This window comes from Chroicocephalus ridibundus, chromosome 10 (assembly GCF_963924245.1).
Source record: "Chroicocephalus ridibundus chromosome 10, bChrRid1.1, whole genome shotgun sequence".
Lineage (NCBI taxonomy): Eukaryota > Metazoa > Chordata > Aves > Charadriiformes > Laridae > Chroicocephalus > Chroicocephalus ridibundus.
The window spans coordinates 23,141,863-23,165,967 of NC_086293.1; the positions used below are offsets into that span (position 1 = coordinate 23,141,863).

Genomic DNA, 24,105 nt, shown 5'->3' on the forward strand with positions numbered 1-24,105 from the left:
TTAGGGACGTTAGGGATTTATTTAAGGACAAATCTTACACGAGTGTCTGTTCATGAGGAAAACCCCGCGAAGGAAGGGGCTGAAGTCCCAGATGCCTGTTGTCTCCTTTGAAAACCGTAGTTATTACAAATAAGTTATTCCCCCGGCTGCTTGCTCGTCCTGGCGGGTGAGAGCGGCTCCGCCGGCCTCCGGTTTTCTACCCTTCCCTCCCCTCAGCACAGCCCGCACCTCGGGGGGAGGAGGTTTGTAGGCGAAAGGAAAGTGCAAAAAACAAACACCCGGCGTAATTACTTACACTTGTGAAGCCCGTCACAGCAGAGTCCTGTAAAAGAGAGACAACGGCAATTAGCGGGGCACGGATCATTGCCTGAATTTCCGCAGGTGAGGCCGCTGTAAGGCCGTCGATGGTGGGCTCCTTCCACCACCTGCCTCAGGGATGTGGTTGGCGGTGACCAGAATGTGGGATTTACTGAGGAACCATTTACATTAACGCAAGAAATCCAACCGAGGTAGCTGATACCTTTATTTTTCTATATAGTTCTTAAATCTGTGAATACATAAATGTTCATGTGTATCTCTTCCGTTGTGTGTGTACATACATTAATATAATTTGTAGTTTAGTATTATCCTTTAGTGCCTTGTGTGCTACACTTTCATAGTGAAAGGGCAGAAGAAAATTCCTTCATTCTCAAACACTTGTTATAGAATTAATTTGATTACATACGCAATTCTGTAGCATGTACAGAGGTCTGCCAAGCACAAAGAGTTATGAGACGGATGATGTATCTGTACAGAATTTGAATTCAGAATAGGAGCCTTGTGATTTGGAAACAAGTTAAGAATATTTATTGCAGAGTAATAAGTTTTGGCGAATGTAGGTAGGGGAGTGTGTGAAACGAAGCTGCCCCACTGTACACGAAGTGAGGGAGTGCACAGGAACATCTTTGGCTTGTCATTTAGTGGATAAAACTTTTATACATATGACTTGCTACCTGTTCTCAGTAAGTATTTATTATCCAGTTTTCATAAACAAAATACCATATTGTTTTGAAGAGAAATCCCTTTTAATTTCCCATCAGAATCGTGCGTATCAGTCAGCAATGTGACAAGGCCTCGTGACCGTGCGGACACTGTAACATTCAGTATCATTCCCTGCACATTTCCTCAGACCTCCGCTCTGTCTTGAATAGTGCACTTCTTCTCGGGACTGCTTTTGTGTAGACAGTTGTTCTGGAGTGATTCCAAGTTGTGGGTGTCTTTATGTGCGCACGATTTGGAGGTGTGTTATGTGGAGTTGTTTCCAGCAAGCAGCCAGTGACACTGCATGTCCTTAAACAAAAATCTGTTTTGTTTTGCCGTTCATGAATTCAAGTGAGTGATACCTTACTCTGCTCAGGAGTTTACACATAATGTCTTAATACCAGCTCAGGGGCTAGTTTTCCCCGTGTTAAATCTCTTGCTTTAGGTGCTGAAGAAAATTAACCCGACCTCTTAAATTCTGTTTTTGCTAGAGTTTTAATTTTATGTTTTCAGTATTTTAGGTTTTTGAACAATCTCTTTTGACGAAACATGATTTTTCTGAGTATTTTTTGTGAAAGCATCTGCCCACTGCACAAATGCCGTAATAAATGCATTTAGAATCCTTTTGGAGTGCTTTCTGTGTGTATATTGTATTGCAGATCCCCTATACTCAGTTAAGTGTGATGTCCATTTTGAGAATTAACTTGTTAAGAGTTGCTGTTTTCTTACTGTGTAATATGTGGGAAAACTGGCAGATGAATACGCTTAGTGGAAGACTAAAATATTTGGGGTGCTACAAATCATATTACTGATTTATTTTGTTTAACTTAATTAGTTTCTTAATGTTTAATGTGATCAGTCCCTTTATGTTATTTATTTATTTGTTAAATCTTAAGGATATAAGCATTGCAGGATCATGTCGGTTTTGCAGATAAATTCTAGTACTTATAGATAAATAGATAAATCTGGTACTTTACAGATAAATTCTAATCTGTGACTTGGAAAAAGCCTGAGCAGAGCAGCACTACATTGGAATAAAAGGTAGAAACAGATGAAAATACTTGAACTTGCTGGACAAAGAGAAGTTTTGAAATTTTCACATTTGCATCTGTACATACTAGCTGAAAAAAAATGTTATTGCCACATATCTAATATTTTCTAGGTCCTATAAAAGTCCCTTTGATTTTTTTACCAAATTGTGCCTCTCCACTTGTGAGGGCGTGTTGTAGATTTCAGTTATCCGAGTCACATGAAATCTGGAATAAACAAATGGCAACGGTCTTGCACAGGTCTCTAAGAGCATGTAGAACTTCTCTAGTGTAGTAGGTAAATAATTGGAAAATAAAGGACTCACCAATTACTGGAGTGAATTTACTGATTAACAAGCACCTTGTACTTTGCTTTTGACTATAAATAGCTGCAAAGTAACTATTCTGAAATAAGTAGTTCTATAGCATGTAAAGGTGGTGGTCTCCATCCCCAAATGGATGTAAAAACAAACAAACAAAAAATGTTTTCCCATATAGTGTCAGCCAGGGTTGAACATAAAGTTATATGCCGTTAATTATGGAAATGTAAACAATGATTAACTTTGAGGTGCTCAACGCTGTACGGAATCCAGCAGAAGTAGTTAGCGTGCTAATGGATCAGACTGTTAATATCTAAACACAAGGGCATATGTGCATGCATATTGATTTACTTCTTCTTAATCATGTGCTGATGGGTATTCCAAGGATTTCAAATCTGAGTAAGCATGCTGCCGTAGCTATGAGAGTTACTTCAAAGTATTATGTGCCTTATACAGACCACTGCTGAGGGTGGTACTTGAAGGCATAGCCAGTAGTGAAATCCAGCAATCCCCTCCTAAAAAAATTGTTTAAACTGGACAAGAAGCTTTATGTTTTTTACAATAAAAGAGCTTTTTTTTTTTTGCTTTTCACATTAAATTATTGTATATACAAACAGAAATGGTAACATTATGTGACTAGAAAGGTGCCCTATACTGTTTTTTTGTTTTGTTTTTCCCCTTTCTATATAGGATTAATTACCTTCACAGTCATGCAGTTCCCCTCATAACTCTGCAGGTGTAATCAATGTGTGGTACAACTTGTATTCAAAGAGGTTTACTGGCTTTTATACCACTGAAGCTTGCATAAACTTGGAAAGTTGGCAGGAGTTATCTGGACTTGTGTGGTTTCTGTAGAGCAAGAACAGCTGCTCTGCTGGTATCACCTCTCAAACGTTTTAGTTGTTAAATAGAAGTATAGCTTTCATTAGTTTATTTTAAACACTTCAGCATTTTTCCAAAATAAATTTTGGGGATTATAACTAGCAGAAGAGTATGTCCGTTACACCGTCCGTATTGTATCAGGAATCCTACTGATTTTATTTTAAATATTACAGTGAGTTCAGCTCGTGTTCCCTCAGAAGGTTCTGTCTGGACAATCGCCTTTGTCTTGAAGACAACAACCAGCTATTTGGGTAGCCTGTGTTTTGGGGGTGGCTGACTGCCTGTCCTTGTATATGTCCTTCCTGATGCATCCAGATAGCGGGTGGCTGGGAGAGGTTAGAGGCACGTATGAATTGCAGTACAGTTTGTATTGGCGCAGGCTGTGATGAGTGTATCCCAAACCTGGTTAGCTCTCTGTAGATAGTGACGTTCACGTGAGCATGAGCTTTAAAATGCTTTGCCTACAGAAATAGATGCTGTCAAAATTAGCATTTGTTGATGCTCCACAGATAAGTAATTAATATCCTGGAGAAAATTCTCTCAAGCAAGTCGATTACTGTGTGGAGGAGTGATCTTGCAAACTTTCTGACTTTGAGCTCTGACTGTGCTTAGCAATTGCAGGTGAAAAGCTGTAAAGAAGGAAAAGAAGAGGATTTTAGGAAAGTACACCTTTTTGACTGCTATTCAAATCTATTAAGTAACCAAGAAAAATAAATGCAAAACCAACTTGACAAACTTCAGTGGTTTGTTAAACTGTGCAGCAGTCATGAATGGGATAATCATGACTGTTAAGATAGTAGGCTGAAAGGATTATCATTTTAATGTTAAGGAGAAAATGTGACACCCTTCCTACCCAGGCGGGTGAAATTTTGAACCTGCTACCATTGCCAGGTAGTGACGGTTCTGATAAAGGGGAAAGTGGGTTGTGTTTCTCTCACCTGTGGTGCTCTTTTTCTTGTTTTTCATTTATTCTTAATGCATTTTTGTTGAGGAGAAACCTTTTTATCATGAGGGAGGGAGGAATATGTTGAAAGGAAGAGAAGAATATGAAAAAATATGGCAGTGGTTACATTAATTTTACACTGGGCATGCATGCTGTATCTCCATTTTTCAGAGTTTGCCATTACCATGAAAAAGACTTAAATGAAGTGCTAGCTTCAGAAAACTCCTTTTTTTTTTTGGTTTAATAAGCTGTCCCTTAAATTGGTTTAGCTTTGTATAGCCCTTCTAATATTCTTTACAGAAATAGCACATAGTTGTTTCTGGAAATAGTTCTTCCCTAGATAAAATCTAGATTTTAAAAAAAATCATAGATAAAATCTTTGTGTTTGTCATTGTTTAAACTTTTGAATAACAGCTGAGTGCTTGCTTTCAAATTCAGAAGTTTGAGGAGGATAGAGTTAAATTAATCTCAGAAATTGCTAGCTGTATGAGTCACTAAATTGGGAACATAAATACTCATAATCTTTGGAAAGAACCTCTCAACATTGTTTTGCTGCGTAGTGTCAACTGCAAAATACAATACAGTATGTTTAGCTGAAAAGTAGTTGTATTTACATTGGAAATCATAGTCTATGAAAAAAAAATCAGATAACTTTTTGGCCTTTTTTGCTTGTTAAACTGACTGAAGGCTAGTGCTAAGTCTGCAGTAGAAGCTAGATTATGATACTGTTCTGTTCTGTTTGCTTGCTTTGTTGAAAAGAAATAAAAACTTGGAGAGGGTGAAAAGGGAAGAGAAATGGCCAGTGCTGGAGAATTCTTCTTGCGGGCTGATAGAAGGGATAGGTTGTGTTGTTTACTGTCTGGTGCTGAAGCCAGATACTTGAAATAGGAACATCTGGATCTTTTAGTCCAGAGAGAAACGTATTTGTCTCAGAATGACATATGTATTTATGACATCAGTGACAAAAAATTCCTTTATCTGTTTACGTTCAATAGAATATAGTACTTAGTATTCTCTGTGTTCTACTTAGACAATGTCTTTATTTTTGTGTGCATTTTACATTTAAACCATCTGTTTAAAATGTTCTGTTCTAGTCTTTGCTAATGTTTCACAATGTTAGATTTTCTTCCTAATCAGGTAAAAGAAATTTAGTTGTATGTTATTACTAAGACACAGAGTACTGAAACATTAAATTCCTTTTTTTTTTTTTCTTTGATTGATATGGCAATCAGCTACCATCCCTAAAAGTGACAACAAAGCTCATGAACATTCCCTATTTCTCCCTACGCTGTTTCTGACTTGAAGCCACTAAAAGGCTCAAAGCTCTTAGTAACTTTGCAGATTGGATGGTGCAGACGAGTCCTTGCTCTTCTTGGTGGCAGTGATGTACAGTGTTATATAATATGCTGATACTCAGGCTGGACTAAACCAACAGTCTGAATTCTTTCATAACTTTTATTTTGCTCTGCAATAACTAGCTCAGGAAAATCTGTGTTTGCATTTTTGGGAATAAAACGTCTGCAGGTACCTGCTTGTGGTTTTCCCTGACGCTGGTGTCTTACTACATAAGCATATTTAAACAGTTCTGAAAGGTGTCTGAGTTGTAGCCACGTCCTCTCCTTGATGCTGATAAACTTCTCCATGTGCTTTCTTGAGATTAATTGCAATGTAATTGGTTGTCTTCCTTTTCTTTTGGTATTTTTTAGGTAAAAGAGCTAAGTCTTGGTAAAATAAAGGACTAGTCCTGTTGAGAACAGTGTCTCATAGTAGGCTACATTTCTCCAGCATGGAGCACTATTCCATGTCAGTGCTCTGGCTTCAGCCTGGTAGAAACTTTTATTTATTTAACCGTTGTCTCTTAAGTTTTAATCTACTTTGTGCTGAGAATAAATATAATGTTTATGCTATTTCAGAAGTAAACATTGTCTTTTATATATGGCTGGATAGGCTGTCTCACTGTCTATGGCAAGTGTGTGTGCATGGGAGAGGGAGCCAAACTTGATACTTGCGGTGAGACAGAATCATTAGATTATTTTAAAGCTTCTTCTCTGTCGTCTTGGAGAGTTCTGATGCAATCACCAAATACGGAATGAGAAGTTATGTGCAGTGCCTGTGGTTCTCTGAACTACTTCCTCCAAATGTCTTTGTATATACACTTGTGTAAAGTACCTATATAAAACTTACCTGCACTTTTTAAGAGGACGGAAGGTGACTGTTTTTAGTGAGATGCCTCAAGGACAGGTATAAAAACCTTTTCAAAAACACGTATTTAAAAAGGTCCTCCAAAACCTCATTCTTCAGTGCATCGGGTGCATTTTTAAAGACCTCAAGATGGTAAGTAATGGTAATCATAGAATCATAATGTGTTCATTGAGGTCAAAATTTACTTGAAATAGGCATTGTGTGTGTGAAAGAAAGTTTATGGTATGCCAGGCTTGGATTGAAGTGATTACGCAAGGTGAAATTTCTCAGCACTGCCTGCTACTTGGAGTTGTAGTCATGAGAAATATTCTTCAAGAGCTTCTTGAGTTTTCACTCTGATTTTGCTGAAGTATGCTTTAGTGGTATAAAGATGCTTGGCAACTGCAGTATCTGAAAACCTCAGAAAAACAATTTGGATAAAAGGTTGGTTTTGGTATTTGTTGTTATGCAGTTAAATAGTGAAGTTAATTTTGAATCTGCCCTTCAACAAGCTATTTGCCGCAGGCGGCTGCTGGTTAGGAGCTGAGTGCTATCAAGATGTGAGGTATTACATGCCTGCAGACTTTGTGTATGGAAATGTGACTTTTCAGAAAACAATACAAGAGTAAATGTGTTTGTTCACTAGAAATTACAGACTTCTGTGCAGCTAGTAAGGAAATGGAAAATCAGCTCTTTAAAACTGAAGATGTTATGATGTATGCTTGCTAATTAGTAATCTGTTGTTCAGGTTTTGTGAGCATAAAGACTTCTACTTGAGAGAATGACGGTGTCTAATACTCCTAATTTTTTTTCCTTTTTACTATATGCACATTAGTATAGTGATGCTACTGCCGCCTTTTTCGTTAAAAGGAGTAATAGTTTTTGCATTGAGGGGTCTTCGGGTTCAGTAAAGCTTTTTTAGCAATTCTCTTATCAACCAAGTATAACAAGATACTATTTCAACAATGCAAAGCATTTTGGTGAAGGTAAGGAGCTGTGGGAACATGTTTTATCAGAAGATATTGGTTATTTTTACTTTAACTGTAGTGAACAGCTGTTGAATGATAAGTTATTTTTTAACTACTGCTACTGTGAATATCTTACTTGTCTGGAGATACAAATAGGGAGTGGAGGGAAAGGCAAAGAAGATTTTTAGCCTGAGGATCAAAGTGTATCTACATTTTGTAACACAAGCAAAAAAAAAAAAAAAAAAAAAAAAAAAGCAAAGAAAATGGGCTTTTTGTAGGGAGTTGCTATTTTTAAAAGATCGGCTAATACTTTCCTCAGTCTGATAGATATAAATCACACGCTGGTTTGAGCCCATGGGGTGTTGTCGCTTCAACACTTTCCTTGAACCTTCTCATTTTTTCTGTTCAAATGATCCTATAATTCTCTTCTGTGCAGGTGTTCGGAGGACTGAGTGCTGTGCTATACTAGATCGCTTTCTTCCCCTTTCTTTTGTCCATTTAAGGGCAATTGCAGAACTTCCAGAATTAAATCTAATTGTAAATGAACAAAATACACTTAAATGTAACACGCTTTTCAGTTCTTGAGCCAGTGGCTTATCACTGCTAGGCTTTTCTCTGCCGTTATGGGGTGTAAGAATCTACTCTAAGGCAGGTGGACTGATAATACATCAGATAATCTAAGTTAATGATTTTAAAGGAAGCATAAAAATGAGTTTCTTTGCAGACATAACTTAAGAGAATTTTGGGGTGCATGCTTCCTTCTGCGTACTGTAGTATTAAACAAATCTATACTCACTCATAGAAGACTAAGTATGATAAATCTCTGATTTCTCTTCAAAACCAAGAAGGATATTTCTTCAAGACTGTTCCTTCAATAAGATAGTGACAGTGGTGTTAAACATAGCTGCTATAAATAAAGTCTTTGACATTGTTTTCCTATGTTTTTGTTCTTCAATTGCCTTTTGCCCACTTCCTCCTAAGACAGCACTGTATGATCTCTAAGACAGCACCTAATTAAAGTGCGTGTTCCGTATCTGCAACAGTCAAGGTTCAGTGTACAGAGGATGAGGAACAGAATACGTCTGAAGCGGAGTCTCTTCAATTAATATTCATTGGCTTGCCTTGGCATCTGGCTTCAAGTTATTAAGAGGGAAGATGATAGATTTATTTTCCTCCTTCAAGTTTCATCATGTGTAGCGCCTATGCCATAAAGTTCAAGTCCAAACAAGAGTTGGATGGTGATATAGAAAGAGGCACCTGTGAATAGCATTTTTTTTTCTGAACATTGTTCCTTTGCTTCTTGAATTGCATTTAATTTTCTAAGATGCTATTATTATTGGAGGCTAATTTCTGGGGATAGTGTTAGTATTCTCATTGAATAAATCCTGAACCAGTATATTCCAAACAAAATTTTACTTTGCCAATTTTAGCTTTAATTTAGTGTGGTTCACTTTGAATATAAACAATGTTTTTGGAGAGTATAAGCCTTACAATAACTTTTCTTTGCACAACAGAACAATTTAGTTTTATTTTAGACCTACTGAAGCAGTTTGTGTTTGCTAGAAATACTTCCACAAAATATTCTTAATGCTTGAAAAAAGATAGCCCCATCTACATCTTAAAATAGAAAAGCTTTTATTTTAAAAATAGTTATTCTGAAGAAAGAGTCTAAGAGCAGTCTGTGGTACAACAGTGAATCAGGATAGAATCTACAGGTTCAGAATTTTTCATTGAAAAGACTTTCAAGTAAGAGAAATAATGGTAATATTTGGTATCCATGGCTTTTGAAAGTGTAGATGGATACCAATTTTCCATTTGTCATTTAGAAACTAAAAAACTTTTGTTATTTTGACAAGGCCATAAAACTTGTCAGTGATGTGGGGATCAGCTGTTTAATTACCTGTTGCTCCTGGTAAAGAGTGAACTAGGACCTGTGTAGACCTGTTGTCAGGAATAGGATGACAAAAGAGTATCCCTGATGATTTTCCAGAAGCTTGTCTGACTCATTGCTGTCCAGCCTCCAAAGTGTGAATGAGAAGTGCTGCTGGCTGGCAATGCTGAATGGACACTTGGTCTCAAAACTTTAACATCTCGTCCATCTCAAAAGATGGGAAGAAAGGAAGAGCATGATGTGAAAGAAACTGGCTGGTATAGTTTATGCTGTAGCAGACAGGTTACATGGTGGGCATTGCTGGAGCATTGTTCGTTCTTTGGCGTGGATGGAAAGTTAGAGGGATGCTTTGCACTACCTGCTCCCATCTTGAGGACATGCGCTCTTGGCTGCTGCAGTGCAGAGGACAGGACAAGGCCTGAGGAAGGATGCTTGTCCACCATTGTATTGGCTGGCTGTTAAACCTCTCTCCTCCACATGTGTAAGTGAAGAGTGCATTTGTTTAGTTAGGGGCTCACTTGGCAGATCTCTCATATTATTGGAAACTGAGCAGTGGAGGCTGCAAGAGCGTGACTGTGTGTCTTTAAAGACTGTGACTTATGGTATCCAAAAAGCCCGTTATCTTATCCAGCATATAGATATCTTTCTGAAGGTGTGGTGGATGAGATCTTGCTATCAGAATGAATAAATGCTAGCCTCTTGATGCCCGCCTCCTATGTTACAGAAAACACCAGAAGCAGATTTTTTAAGATCCTGAGGTTGTCGAGGGGAAGGAGTACAATGTGTTAGTGACTTTTTCAGATGTTAGAGTGGGAAGATGAGGGAGTTGAGAAGTTTGACAAGATGTATTTCTCTCTGTATTACTTTACATGGTGGGGTTTTTTTTTTTTGTGAAACATGTGAGAACATAAATTTGGTTTGTGCCATATTTCATTTATTTTCTGTTAGATATACATCAACTTTTGTCATCAATTAGTCATAGAAAAGTTTGTGACGCAGTAACTTTTATCACTTTTGTCCTCTGCTTTTACTCTAGTTTCATTGTGGAAGGCTCAATGCAGAGAGATGTATGGAGTGTTTGCTTAGATGTTTCCAAGGGTGGGGAGGGGAGTGCCGAAAACACTTTCTTTAGTCATACGTTGAACACTTGTACTGATGTGGTACTAGTTCACAAGTGAACAGTAGAAGTTGTGTTGTTTTGTTTTGTTTTTCTGGAATGGCAACCTTGTGGTTTTGTAATTTGAATCTTTCAGCTTCCAACTTTGAGAATTAATGGATTGCTTTTAACCTTCCCTTGAACCTTTGATCTTACTTAGTACAAGGGACTGCAAGAGGAGGTAAAACTCTTGTTGGCATAAGTTGCGTGGTCATTGGAGCATCTAGACTTTGCCAATGTAGAGTAGAAATTCATTACTGAAAGAAAAATTTTTATTTGCCCTGTCGGGAAATTGCTTCCTGAAAGAGGGGAACTTTGCAGAAGATGTTTAAGTATGGACTCTTGCATTGTTGCTTCAAAATATATTTAAGAACAGCTCCCCTCTTTCTGCACTATTATAGACTAGAGAGGCAAGTAATAATTTAACTTTCAACACCTGCTGCTGAGCCACTTCTAGAATTACTAGGGTTTTGGGTGGGTTTGGTTTTTGGTGTTTTTCTGTTGTTGTTGGTTTGGGTTTTTTTTATTTTTAAACTTTTGATTTTTTTTTTTTTCAAAGTGGTCCAACTTCAAGATGAGGAGTAAATTTGAGGTCAGGCACTGATCCAAAAAGAGGTCAGATGGCTAACAGTTCCTGCCTTCACCAAGGCGAGACTTCTGTTGTTCTTCCTTTCAGAATAGTTTTCCAGATCTTTAAAACAAGATTTCAAGAAACAAATTTGCTCAGAAACAGACGGTGCAGAAGTTTTATCCCTTTCTGTTACAATGGAGGTAAAAAAAATATGCAAAATTAAGGACTTACTCTGTTTTCTCTGGAACGGCAGTGCTGCATGCTCCGTTCACAGCAAAGGGCAGGCAAAAAGAGGACATTAATTCCAGCTGGGACCAAATTTTAGTTGATCTTTTTGGATTTCTGGCTGATAAACATGCTTGCTAGGGCTGTTCATTTACTCCTGCATGGGCAGAATTTTGAAACAAAGATCGACATTCTCTTCAAAGTACTTGTTTTGTGAAGATTGGCCTGATCTGCCTGCCACTGATGGGACACATGCATTGTGCTCAACTTTTCGTGCTGTCCATGACTGTCAAGTCAGATTTTGGCCCAGGTTTCACACAGGTTAAACCAGATTTTTAATAGTTCTCTCTATCTTCTTGCAAAAAGCAAGGGATTATTATCTTGACAAGCACAGCCTATTTTCTGGTTATGCTCTAGTAGGTATTAATTAATATACAGTTGAACCTGTTCTCTGTTAATCAATTAGGTGTTTGTGCTGATCATAATAGAAACCAGGTGTCAAATCAAGTTGAATAAGATGACTTTGATGGCTAAAAGCATTCCCTCCCTGCCCCCTTTAAAAGAAAAGGGAAGAAAAAAGCAATAGGTGTTAAGAAGTTCCATGTTAACGTTGTGGATCTTGTTACCAAAAATTAATAGTGTTTCATGCTGAAATTAACTTGCCTTTTCTAGAGACTTCATTTGTTCTTATCATGCAAGCTGTTTACTTGAAGCACCTTTGGCCATGTAGACCTTTTGGAAGTGTTGTAACTTGGGAATGGCTACTGCCAGTCTTTGAATATGTCTGTGCTGTTTTTGAGAGTGACTTCAGGCATGAATGAATTGTTATTTTCTGTAATAAGCAAACTATGATTGTGAGTTATTAAAATATGCTAAAAAGCTTCTGTATCTTTACATATCAGAAACTGAAATTTTCTCCCCAATGTTGTGTGGATCATTCCATGGCAACACTAGCTGTGACTGCTGCTCTGAATTAACATAACTGACACTATGCATAGCCCTGGATACAGGCTTGCTGACATCAACTCTTTTGGCATGTGTTCAGAAAAGTAAACAAAAGACAATCAGTGTTGAGTTTGGCATAACTAGCAAGTCCACAAAACTGCCAAATCCGTCTCAATGTATTCATCCAATTAATCCCATTGGTTTAGGACTTTAATTTAAGTGACTAAAGCATACTGTATTTGGTCTTAAAAGTTCTTGTCTTAAAATTTTGGTTTTCAAGTGAATTAGTAAGCACATTCTTCACTTGTATTACATTTTTTTTATATTTTTTGTTGTTGTTTCTTTATAGAAAAAAAATGAATTCTGAAAGCTCAGCAATTACGATGAGTAGCCCTGCTGTAATAAACCAATGTGCCAGAGGAGGAATGGAAGAAGAAAAAGTTTGGTAAGCTTTACTTCTAATTTTTTAAGAGGTTAGTAGACAGCAATCGTAGAATGTTTGGAGCTGGAAGGGACCTTAAAGATCACCTAGTTCCAACCCCCTGCCATGGGCAGGGACACCTCCCACTAGACCAGGCTGCTCAAAGCCTCATCCAGCCTGGCCTTGAATGCTTCCAGGGATGGGGCAGCCACAACTTCACTGGGCAATCCATTCCAGTGTCTCAACACCCTCAGAGTAAAGAATTTCTTCTAATCTAAATCTACCCTCTTCCAGTTTAAAACCATTACCCCTCATCCTATTGTTACGTTCTGCAATAAAGCGTCCCTGCCCAGCTTTCCTGTAGGCCCCCTTCAGGTGCTGGAAGGCTGCTATAAGGTCTCCCTGGAGCCTTCTCTTCTCCAGGCCAAATACCCCCAGCTTTCTCAGCAGTATTGGGAGATGTAGTTTTAAAATTAAGTAGAAGAATTATTTTTTGTAAATGTTTGCATAAATTTTATGTTATTTAACAACAGATAAGGAAAAAAGGAAATAGTTTTTTATTGTGGTTTTTAGTTTTTAGCAGAGTACCATGGGACAGGGTGTCATGGGGGATGGCCAATGGAAAAACTCATGTTCACTTCAACATTGCACCAGTTGTCCTCATGGAATCTTTCACATATGGCAAATGTCTTAATGTTGCTGTGCTTGTGTGATGCTGTTACCAGTACCTGCAGTACTATGTAGGCTTGTAGTGTCTGGAGATTCATGTCCTCGGAGACATTACAAAGTCAATAGTTTCTGCTTTTTATTAAAAAAAATTTACTCTGTACTGGAGAAAAAAATAATTATGCTGTTCAATGGTAGATATGGAGAAATGCTTACACTTTAGGACAATTTTTTTGTGAAATCTGCCACTGACCATGCAATTTTTAGCACCTTCTTTGGTGTTTTCATGGAGGGGACAGGGTGTTGAGAAGGCGTTGAGACTATTTCAGCTGTGTTAATCAGAGCCTGCTGATTTTTACTTGCTGTTGTTCACTAGGATTTAGCTAGGGTTTTGTTACATTATTTATCATGTAGAAAACAACAAAATAAAGTCATGACAGGAAGCATGGCACCCATAGGGACAAAAAGCTAACTTACATTGTTTTTGTAGTCTGAGAAATACTCTTGAAAAGCTAAATAATTAGAGAAATATTAGCAAGTTAATGTTGTATTTCATACTGTTTGTTTGTCAGAAATCATGTAGAATTTTTTTTTGGTTTTGTTTTTATGTAGAATTAAATTAACAGCATCACAGTACCTGGAAAGTAGTTTCTTTTTAAATGTTTCCCACTATTCTACTACTATTCCTGGAACATCCTCAAAGCTAGAAACAAAATCTTTGGATGAAGGGGCGGGATGAGGAAGACTTGTGAGCTTCCTTCCTGACTCCCAAATCTAATGAGGGATGGGGAATTGTCACATGCTGTTCCTTTGTTTGATATCTTTTCTTGTTTTTTATCCTGCTTGTGGTATTGAGCAATACAATTTCATTTTCTGCATGGTATTTCTTTGTAATGCTTATGGCAATTCTTGATAATGTTGCCTAAAATAGGAGCGTATAGTTTGTGGTATCAAGTATTAGAGAATCATGATTTGTCACTTAGGGACAGTGGTGGAAAATAGTGAAATTCACTTGTCTACAAGTCTTTGATTTGGCTTTGGTTGTGTCTGTCCCACTGCCCCCCCCCGGCAAATTCTTGTATCTATTGTTTGTATATGCTAATCTACAATTTCTTTGACAAGCATTCAGTCATACTTGCTAACATTTTTAGTCATTGCCTTCCTGCAATTCTTCATTAAATTAGTCAGAGGTTAGAGCAGAGATTGTTCTCTCCTTCAGGAATTAAATACATCTTTTTATTTAATAGCCTAGGATGCTTAGGAGTTCTAATTGGGAGAGAAAACAGGTTTAGTTTTTCAGTCACTGTAAAATAACCTGGGATTTGAGGTTAAATAAATATCCACAATTCAGAATATCCATCTGCAGGAGCAGACGTACTCTGAAAGTCCCTCCCTGTCACTGAGATGTAGAGAATTGTTTCACGTTGTAGGGTTAGTTTAATGCAATTTATGTGGCACTTGGAAATAATTATTTCTATAACCACTAGAGTATTTACACTGACTGGTTGTATGGTTACTACTGTGTATATGGATGTATGCTTGATAAATACTTGCAATTGGCAAGATAAATGTGAAATGAAAATTTTAAATTAGAATCTCACCTTGTAGACTTTGTTGGCTATGAGTAAGTATGTGACAGTTTATGAGAGTGCTAATCAGGGGCAGTAGAAACTTGGACTGTATTGTCTTGACACTGAAGTGTTTTTTACTGAAAGATGAATCGGTCAACACTTCAGTAGTTAAGGATATTTTGAGATTTAACTCTTCTGTCAGCAGAGCATAATACATGCCGTCATAGGCTTTGTGATATCCTTTTATATTTAAGTACTGTGTATTAGGTTATGGAAGTGTTGTGAAGAGCCAGATTATCTCTTAGAGTAAATCGTGGGGTCTGTGCTGAATTACAAGGAGCTGAAAATGTTTAACCCAGCTTTAGGTGTGTTTTGTATCTCCTTAAATGTGTTTCAACCTGTATATCAACCAACAATATCACTTTTACTAGCTTCTTATTTTGTCAACCAAACCCTTGTTTGTTAGAAGAGCATCGTGTTTGCAGTCTGTGGAATTTTAGTTTGGTTTTTGATTTGAGAAGCTGAATAGCAGTCTGATGCACGTCTGGTATAATGCATGCAAGATGTGGCTGACATTCTTTACTATCTGTGACTCAGCTATTACTTGGTGGGTGCAGTAAATGCAGTGGTGAACATTTCACTTACATCTATGTGGAATATATTTGACGTTCTCTAACTTTTTTTTGCGTGGGATTTTGGGAGTATTAGAACTGAATAAACATTATTTTTCTCAGCCTAATAAAGGCCAATGTTGCACCGCATTACTGCACCATGCGTTTATTATTGTTTTTTGACTGTCTGATTCTTGAAACGTATTTACATTCTGATGTGTTTCTCAGTTGTTTTATTTTCATGAAAATGTGACTATTAGTAAGGACTGGTGTTAGTCATCGCAAGATTAGGAAAGTGTGCTATTTAAAGTATGCAGTAACAGTGTAAATTATTCAATCAAGTCAAAAGTCTCCAAAGAGCAAAAGCCCTGAGCAAGACCTTATCTAGCATTTAAACATCACTTATGATGCATGTAAAAGGCTTTGATGTTGTGTAAGGCCTTATAATTCAGGTCCCCTAGAAACAGAGGGAAGAGTAAATAATTGACTGGTGGTGATTTTTTCTCATAGCCAGAAGACTAAGTTCTTAACTTTTTACCTTGAGTAGATTATTACTAAAATGTGAACAACGGGTAGGTACGCTTAATATCAAGGACATTAATGTTATACAACAAACTTGGGGTGGATTTATCCACGTAACCTTAGTATATTGTGACGTTTTCTCAAGTGCTGTAACTATACTTGTATGAATGTTGTTGTCTACTTTGCTCAGTAAAAGCATGGTGCGTTTGTTCAGGTGGTAAGTGTAAATTGTTTTGCCTTGTTCCATTCCTTAAAGTTGGGATCATTTATGTATTTATTCTTTGTTTATAAATTGCAAAGGATGTTTTAATGACTGACAGCAAGTATTTTATTCTCATAGATTACCCACTGCATGGTGTCCTGTTTTAAATAAAGCTGCCATAAATACGTTTTGCATGATATATTTTTATATTGGGGATAGATTAGAGGATAAACTATACAATGGAAATAAATAATAGTTCACTAAATTACTTTCTCCCCTTCTGTAGAAGATGATAGTGTTACTTTATAGAAGATAAAGTGTCTTTACAGTAGAGTGCTAACTAGCTAGAATTTTAAAGTTCACGGAAAGGAGTGCAAGAGGGAAGAACTCTTAATTTCAGTCTCTCAAAAATGCTAATGGGTATTGGGAATTCTATGGTTTAACTACTTTACTGACTATGAAGATGGCATCTGAAACCTTATCTGCTTTCTTTTTCTAGAGCTAGTACCAGAAAGGAATATAATCTGATAAGATATGAAAAAACTGCTGAAAAAACCCAATCGAAAATACAAGAAATTTAATTCTGAAATAAAAACTTCCAATAGTTATTATATGCTCTGTTTCCAGTTACGTTGTATAGCCATTTACAGTTCTGCCATTCTGTTTCATCAGTGTTTTGTATCTGCATAGTTTGGTACTTCTACAAGATAAAGTTTATTGAGTTCTTAAACTTGCAATGCTTCACTTGCTTCTACTGCTTTTTTCCCCCCAACATGCATAATCAAGATTACAGCAACAAAAAAATGCTAGTAATAGTACTAGTGTGACTTTTGTAAATGTCTGATAACTAGAGGGCACCACAGCAGAGTTCATGTGTGGATGAAATTAATCTGTTCTTGATAAGCAGGAATACTGAGAAATTTAGATGATATTAATTGATGTTACGACCATTCACTATCTGAGCTATTACGGAACAGCACTTAACAAAGGCTTGAGAGCCTTGAAATTCTAGAAGCTACCGGTTTGGCAGATTCTCTGTTTCTTAATGTTGAAAATTGCAAGAAAGGAACTAAAGATAAGGGAGCAAGTGGGATCTGTGTCAATTCATGTACGCTTACTAGGAAAGGAGCTGGCTGGCACGTTGTTTTTCAAAACAAATGTGCAGGCAAATTGGAAATCTTCCAGTTTTTATTATTGTGTGTGGATTTATACTGTGCTTCCTCTAGGCTGGATGAAATCTTGCTAGTCGCTTCTTTATCTTTTTACATAGAATTAAGTCAGGAAGTATTTCAGTTTCTTAAAACTAATAATTGAAATTTAGGCTTCTGGGTCTCTTCCGTGACTGAGTTTGTGGTGCTTTGGCTTTCCCTTTCTGTCTCCAAATACTCCGTCACGTTGCTAACTCAGTATGCAGCACCTGTGACAGTCACCATCACTTTTAGAGTGAATCTCTCTGAAAACTGCCTCTGTCATGAGGCTCTGAAGAAATAAATCTATAAATTTTAAAACTAACCAAACAAGCATTGTTACATGTGGACTCCAGTGCCTTCTGTCTGTCTTTGTATTTATGACTTGACTTAAACTGAGTTTGGGGACAGAAATGTCTTTAAATCATTTTTGTTTGTTATTTGTCTTCCGCTGTAAGAGCTAGGTTGTTTTTGTTTCAGCTTTCCTTTCCAATCTGAGATGGAAATGTTTTTGTAATCTATAAAGGCATGTGGGTACTGGTGCTAATCTTGGCTGAGAGAGCAGTGGCGTGCAAATAACAATGTTAAGTATCTTGCATGAAAACTTTAATTTGCAATCTCTCATTTTTTTAAGTGCTATGTGTTTCACTGGGACTGGAAATACAGTCACGTTTCTGCATTGAACTTCAATAGAAGAATAACTTGCTTTCTGGTAAATTTATTGTAGAGAAATTGACAATTTGTAGCTATTATTTTTGGTGACTTTTTGAGGAAGGGGAGCTATTGAAACTCCAGTCTGTATAGTAAGAAGTAAGATAAATACTGAACTTAGGTAGTACAAAAAATAATTGCAAAACTGTCTCCGTAGTTGCACGTATTGAAAGAGAAGAGCTTCTGTCGTATCTCAGTGTGCACGTATCTAGGGTGCAGGGAGATTGTTAGGATCTTGCTGCTGCTCTTGCTGCTGGTGTGATGCACGGCACTGCTTCTTGTCATGCAGCCGTGGCTGGGCAGCCCTTCCGGTGTGGTTGGTCACTGCCTGCCCTACATATGGCTGTGTCCTCATGCCTAGAACACGGTCTCTGCAAGAAGATGCCTCAACGTTTCCTCCCAAAGTTGGAAGCTGCTGGGAGTTGTAGCCTACTTTTCCTGCTCATTATCGATATCACAGTCTTTCCAGCTCAGCATTGTCTATATGAGGGCTAGATACCATTACAAAACATTGCATTGCTCCTATTTAAAGGGGTATTCTAGAAAAGGGACGCGCACAGAGGTAAAAATGACCATCTTTCACGGGGCTGTCCCCAGGATTCTAGAAGTTTATCCTGTAAATTCAGTGCGGGTGAGATTTTGAGGCAGGAAGGAAACAAGTACAATATGAATCCCAGAGATTCAGGGCTATATAGACTAACTAGTTGCTCTTGCACATCTGGCTTCTGCAATTCTTAAAACCAGTTCAGCTCTAAATGGAGGAATGTTGAATGCATCAGTGAGTTTATGGTTTGTTCCAAGCATATATTTGTCTATATAACCAAATATTCATTCCTTTAGTCAAGTATGTGCTGTTACCTCTGATAAGAAAACCGTAAACATTTGCCAGAAACAAATACTAAGGAGTAAAAAGTTGTGTACTGTTCTGTGTTCCAGAAAGAGATGTACTTTGGGTGTTTCCCGCTTCCTTTTTAAATGGTCCAAGTTATTATTAACTTCTCTTGAGTTTTCTATTTAAAAAGGAAAAAAAAACCAACAATGGTCTTCTGTCTCTGATTTTGTGTAGGTCACCCAAGACTACACAAAGGATTTATTTTTATCTTTTTAATTCCAGTAGTTTTTTTAAAGTGGTGTGGTTATCCAGAATGTGTCTTCTATATATGAAAACATAGTACTTGCTGTATTTGATCATTAGGATGAGATTTTGAAACTCTTCTTCAGTCACTAAGGCCTGTCAGAAGATTTGAGAAAAATATCCATCAATAGGAAGCAAATTAGTAATTTCAACCAAAATTTTGATTCTCCACCTTGACAATCCAAACTTTATTAAAATTCCTTTCATGGATCCCAGATCCTTATTTTGAATTTTTGATCCGAGTAATTAGTAATGATTTGCTTACTTTGTGATAGTTACCAGAAAAGCTTGTGTAAGTTAAATTAAATAAATAAATGCAACTTAAGTCAAGAAAAAAATATTTTTTTTTTTCATAGTATCATAAGTGACTGATGAAGACAGTAGAATTCTTCTTGGGTTTGGGCTTTTTACAGGGATAGTGGTTTGGTCTTCACTGAAGCCTCACACATTGTTTGGTGCTTGCTGTTCCTTTCCCTAGGCAAGGGATGTGGAATATAATCAGAAGCGAAGTTTTTACTTTTGCTGCTATTGTCTTTTCCCCCCCCCCTTTTTTTTTTTTTTTTAATATCACGGCCCTAGACATGTGAAATAGGACATTGTAAATAGACACAGGAAATAATTAATTGAAACATACCAGAATTTTTTTTTTTTTTTTTTTTTTTTAAATCAGGATAACATTCTGGAGAGCGGCTTAACAGCAATCTGGCTTTTGCAGTGTGGTTAATTTAAAACACTTTTGCCTCTTGGTTGCCTGTTCCAGTTTTCACCATTACTTGACACCACCTCTGTTGCGCCGGTACTGTATTGATCCATTCTGTGAGTGAGATGAAAATAATTCTGGTTAAAAATATCTTTCACAAAAGGAAATTAATTTTTATTTTAGTAATTTCATATGTAGCACAGCCCTACAAATAGTTGTTTGGTACAACTTGGAGGGTGAAAAACTGCAGTAAGTATGGGGTAGGGCACAGTGACCAAAGAAGTGGGCAGTCACAAGGTTTGACTACTTTACTAGGACAAAACTAGTGATTTTTATCCTAAAATGGTAGAGTTATAAAATATATAAGGAAGAGTAATCTCAAATAAAATGACCTAGTTTCGTACTTATCTTCTCTAGACAATTAATGATTACTTAAAAACATTAGCTTTAGGAATAAAAATTTCTTTTTGATCTTGAATTTTGGTGCTGTTTTGTAGCAGGATGCATTATCCGGTATGCTTGTTTTCTGGGGTTTCTAAGAACTTCGTAGGTGAACATTATTATTATAAATGATTGGAAAAAGACTTCAGGATTCAAAAATATACATGTAGTATGTACCAGTCTTATCAAAGGGAAAGAAGTAGGCTCATGCAGTGAGAGTCTTGACTTCAGTGAAGCCATATGAAGCTATAACAATTTATAGAGCCAGCCTAAGAATGATATAGGTGTACTTTAAGGATATTTTTGTTAGAATCAAATCCCTGTTGTCAGTTCTTAAGTATTGTATACAATATGTCACCAAAAAAAGTTAAAACTGATATAGTGAAGATACCCAGTTTGCTTAATATTATGAACGCCATGCGGTTCTGGTGACTTTACTGGGACTAATTCACTGCAAAATTAACTTGCGAGTAAATTATTGCGACAAGAATGAAACCTAAAAGCTTTTCCACAGAAAAAATGACTACAGTGTTGAAGGCATTGACTAATTTTGTTTGCCTGCTTCTAACAGCGCATTTTCTTTAGGAGGCTGGCCTTGTTTTATTATACAGGTGATGGGGAGGGGGGTGGGGGGAACCAAACAGGAAAGCAAGGGGAAAAGAAATAAAAACACTGGGTGGCAAAAAGTCAAGAAATGCAGGTTAGCATTTAAAACAAACTAGGGTGTAGGGCAGAAGGTGGGGAAAGGCAGGTAGATGGAGGAGGGAAAGCGTCAGGCTGCCCTGAATGTTTGTTAGCTGTACACTCGCTTTCCAGAAAACATAATATGTACATATTTATGTAGCACTTCTATTGCAGTACAGTCCGTTCAGTCCGTAGTGGTTGGCCTTACTGCGGCTGAGCTCTCGTCTCAGTTGTGAAGCACTTTCTCACTTTTGTAATTCTAGGTTCTTAACAGCTGTTGTTAAGCTAAACCTATTTTTAGTCATTCACTTATTTAGGACCCAACAGGCTTACGATTACACAGCTAGCTTTTTAAGTGATTTCATTTAATAAGGAAAAATGGTTCTACAATGAAGTTCTACCCAGTGGCTAGGTATCAGACCACTTCTTGAATGTATGGGTTATGTTAGTCTGTTGATTATTGTTTTAGCTGAGCTTTAAAATTTGGAAACTCTTTGGTATAGCAACAGTAGTTATTCTGGGGTATTGTGCAAATTGTATTTCAGGTGTTTTTGGATTTATTTTTTTTTTAAATCATCTGCTATTTAAAAACCAAATAGAAATAACAGGGTCAACTGAGATTAAAAAGATGCTTGAACTGACATGCCCGTGTCTGCAACATGAGTAAAAGTAAAATGGGAAAGCGGTGGTGTGCAGCTCAAAATCTGCATTCTCATGATGAGGTAGTAAGTAGATACTACCTGGTAGATACTTACCTTAATGCATATGGTTTTAATTACACAACCCTTCTTCCTTAATGAGGATGAGAATAGGGTGCTAAATTGCTGCATACTGTAGCTCACAGACAGACAAGTACTCAAGCTGACTCCTAACTTGTGTGGGACGTAAGGTTTCGTGACATAAATCATCATAATTCTGTTGCAGCTCTTGCCAGCTGCTAACTGATGAAGGAAGAATTATGTGTCTGGAATTAGAGTGAGAAGAGAAACAAGTTTAACAACTTTCCCTGTTTCTCCTATATCCTTGTTCAATCAGAAGAAATGAGTCATCCTGAAGAACTGAATTAAAATGCCTCTAGTCAAGTGCAGTTTAACTGCAGATGTTTGTGATTACAAAAGGCACATACATGTTTGGAGAATAAAAGGTTACAGTGTTTGCAAAAAGGAAGTCCCATAAATTGCGGATTAACACTTTAGATTGATAAAACTATTCTTATTTGCAAAAGGCCTTGAATTAGTTGTTTTCTCGTAATGTCTTACTGCAAAGACAGGAAATAATCTCCTTGGAAAGCTGAAGAATATTCAGGGTAGTTAGCATAACCTAACAATTATGACAGACTATTTTAATAAAGCAGATAAATATTTACAAAATAGATTTTAAAACCCCCACTCTATCTTACCTAACTTTCCTAGTTTATTTAATGTACTTCTCTGCCCATAAAAGGAGTAGTAGAATTGAAAATTGTTATGAAGGAATCCTTTGCATTGGGACTTGCAGCCTGGGAGCCAGTCCCTTAAAGGAAGTGGATGAAGATCCAGGGGAGCGACGTAGAACGTGGAGAGGATGACTCATGTCATCTTCTGTAGCACAGCCAGAACCAGGGAGAGATGAGAATGTGCTGAAATGGTTAAAGTAAGAGCAGTCGCCAACTGCTGACTTAAGTCTCATGCACACATGAAATGGGCTTTGTAACTGAAGAAAATATGCCCCAAAGGCAAATACAAGTTTAAACATATGTTTAATCATCATGTCTTACAAAACTTGGTATGGATTGCATTTCCTCCTCCTGGATGGGATCAAAAAAAAATAGTCTTGATTGCTGCCTTCAGGAAGGAAAAAAAAGCGTTTGGCTTGCATGCGGGCCTGAATCTGAATCCCACAAGATGGCAGGCTTGATCCGAAATTGGGAAAGGCTGTTCTCTCAGCCCGACAGAGAAACAAGTTGCGTGGTGTTCAACTCACTGGTGTCCCTCTGGTTTCTGGTTGTTCTCCTTCCCCCTTCCCACCTCACCCTTTGGTTTGTTCTGGGACTGCATAACGAGATACAAGACAAGGTGAGAGTTACTGATTGCTGGTCTAAGGCTGCTGCTCGTAGCTAATATTTAGTGTTGGGTTGTTTGTTATTTTTCTTTTTTTTCAGGGGCTTTATTTCTTCTTTCTTGGTGAAAAAAGATCACTTCTTAGATTCCTGAATAAAGCTGACATCTGCATTTTGTACATCAGTTACATTGTCTCTAGATCATACTTCAAACAGTTTCTACTGGTATTACATCTCTTGAGACATTTGCTTTGCTACATGCTTGGTTAAGACTCTGTTGTATTCTACCAGCTTTTTCACTGTTGTGTGTCTCTTTATTGTAGCTGTTAGCCTAGGAAGACTGAACAAACATTTACGAAATACCTAATTGGTTCCAATTCAATGTCAAGAAGTTTTTATACAAGTAAAAGGTAACACCGCCTTTAGGCTGTGCGCAGTGGTATTTTGTTTATAAATGTGTATTGGTGAACAGGCCAGTGACATGGCTTTTATACTCTGACGTACAAGTAAATGGAATGTTCACAAAGAGCGTATAGACAGTGTGAAATATAATTAGTTTTTAAAGAGATGAAGAATATTTTAAACCAATAATTTTTAGTTACTTTGATGTAGGAAGGGAGTATAAAAATCTGTCAGTCCACTTGTCATTAAAAGTCTCTTTCTTCCTGATGGGGCATATTGGTGAAATCTAGAAAAGATTTAATAAAAACGAATGTCACTTTGGACTGTCTGTGGCAGTCACTCTCTTGGCTGGAATAGGGATCACTGTAACTGAGAAGATGAATCTGTATAACTTTAGATAACGAGCCAGGCTTTCTCATTTTGGCATGTTAAGATTTCCCCCCCCCCCGCCGTTGATGAGAGAAGTGCATGTTGACAGAGTGACAAATAACACAGGCATGGGGATTAGGCTTGGATCACCAGTGTAAATAACTAATACACTATGGAAGGAGGCTTCAGCATCCCTAACTTGTGTTTTGATCATTTGCAAGTTGAAGTCATGATTATAGTGGACAAAACTTTTCCTTCAGTGCAATCTTGCAAATGTCGAATAAATGAATTTGCATAGTTTACAAGAAGGATGAA

General features: G+C 37.3%; 1 protein-coding gene across 2 annotated transcripts in view; it reads left to right on the plus strand.

Moving 5' to 3' along the window:
• Window positions 1-24,105, plus strand: part of ARHGEF3 (Rho guanine nucleotide exchange factor 3) — a 139,403-nt gene that overhangs the window by 622 nt on the left and 114,676 nt on the right. Inside the window, exons 2-3 of one of the 2 annotated variants that reach the window (XM_063348153.1) lie at window positions 382-509; window positions 12,480-12,575. In XM_063348153.1, the coding sequence (XP_063204223.1) occupies window positions 12,487-12,575 (89 nt within the window). In that variant the 5' untranslated portion in view covers window positions 382-509; window positions 12,480-12,486. The remainder of the gene's footprint in view (window positions 1-381; window positions 510-12,479; window positions 12,576-24,105) is intronic. The other variant, XM_063348154.1, reaches the window with a different exon arrangement.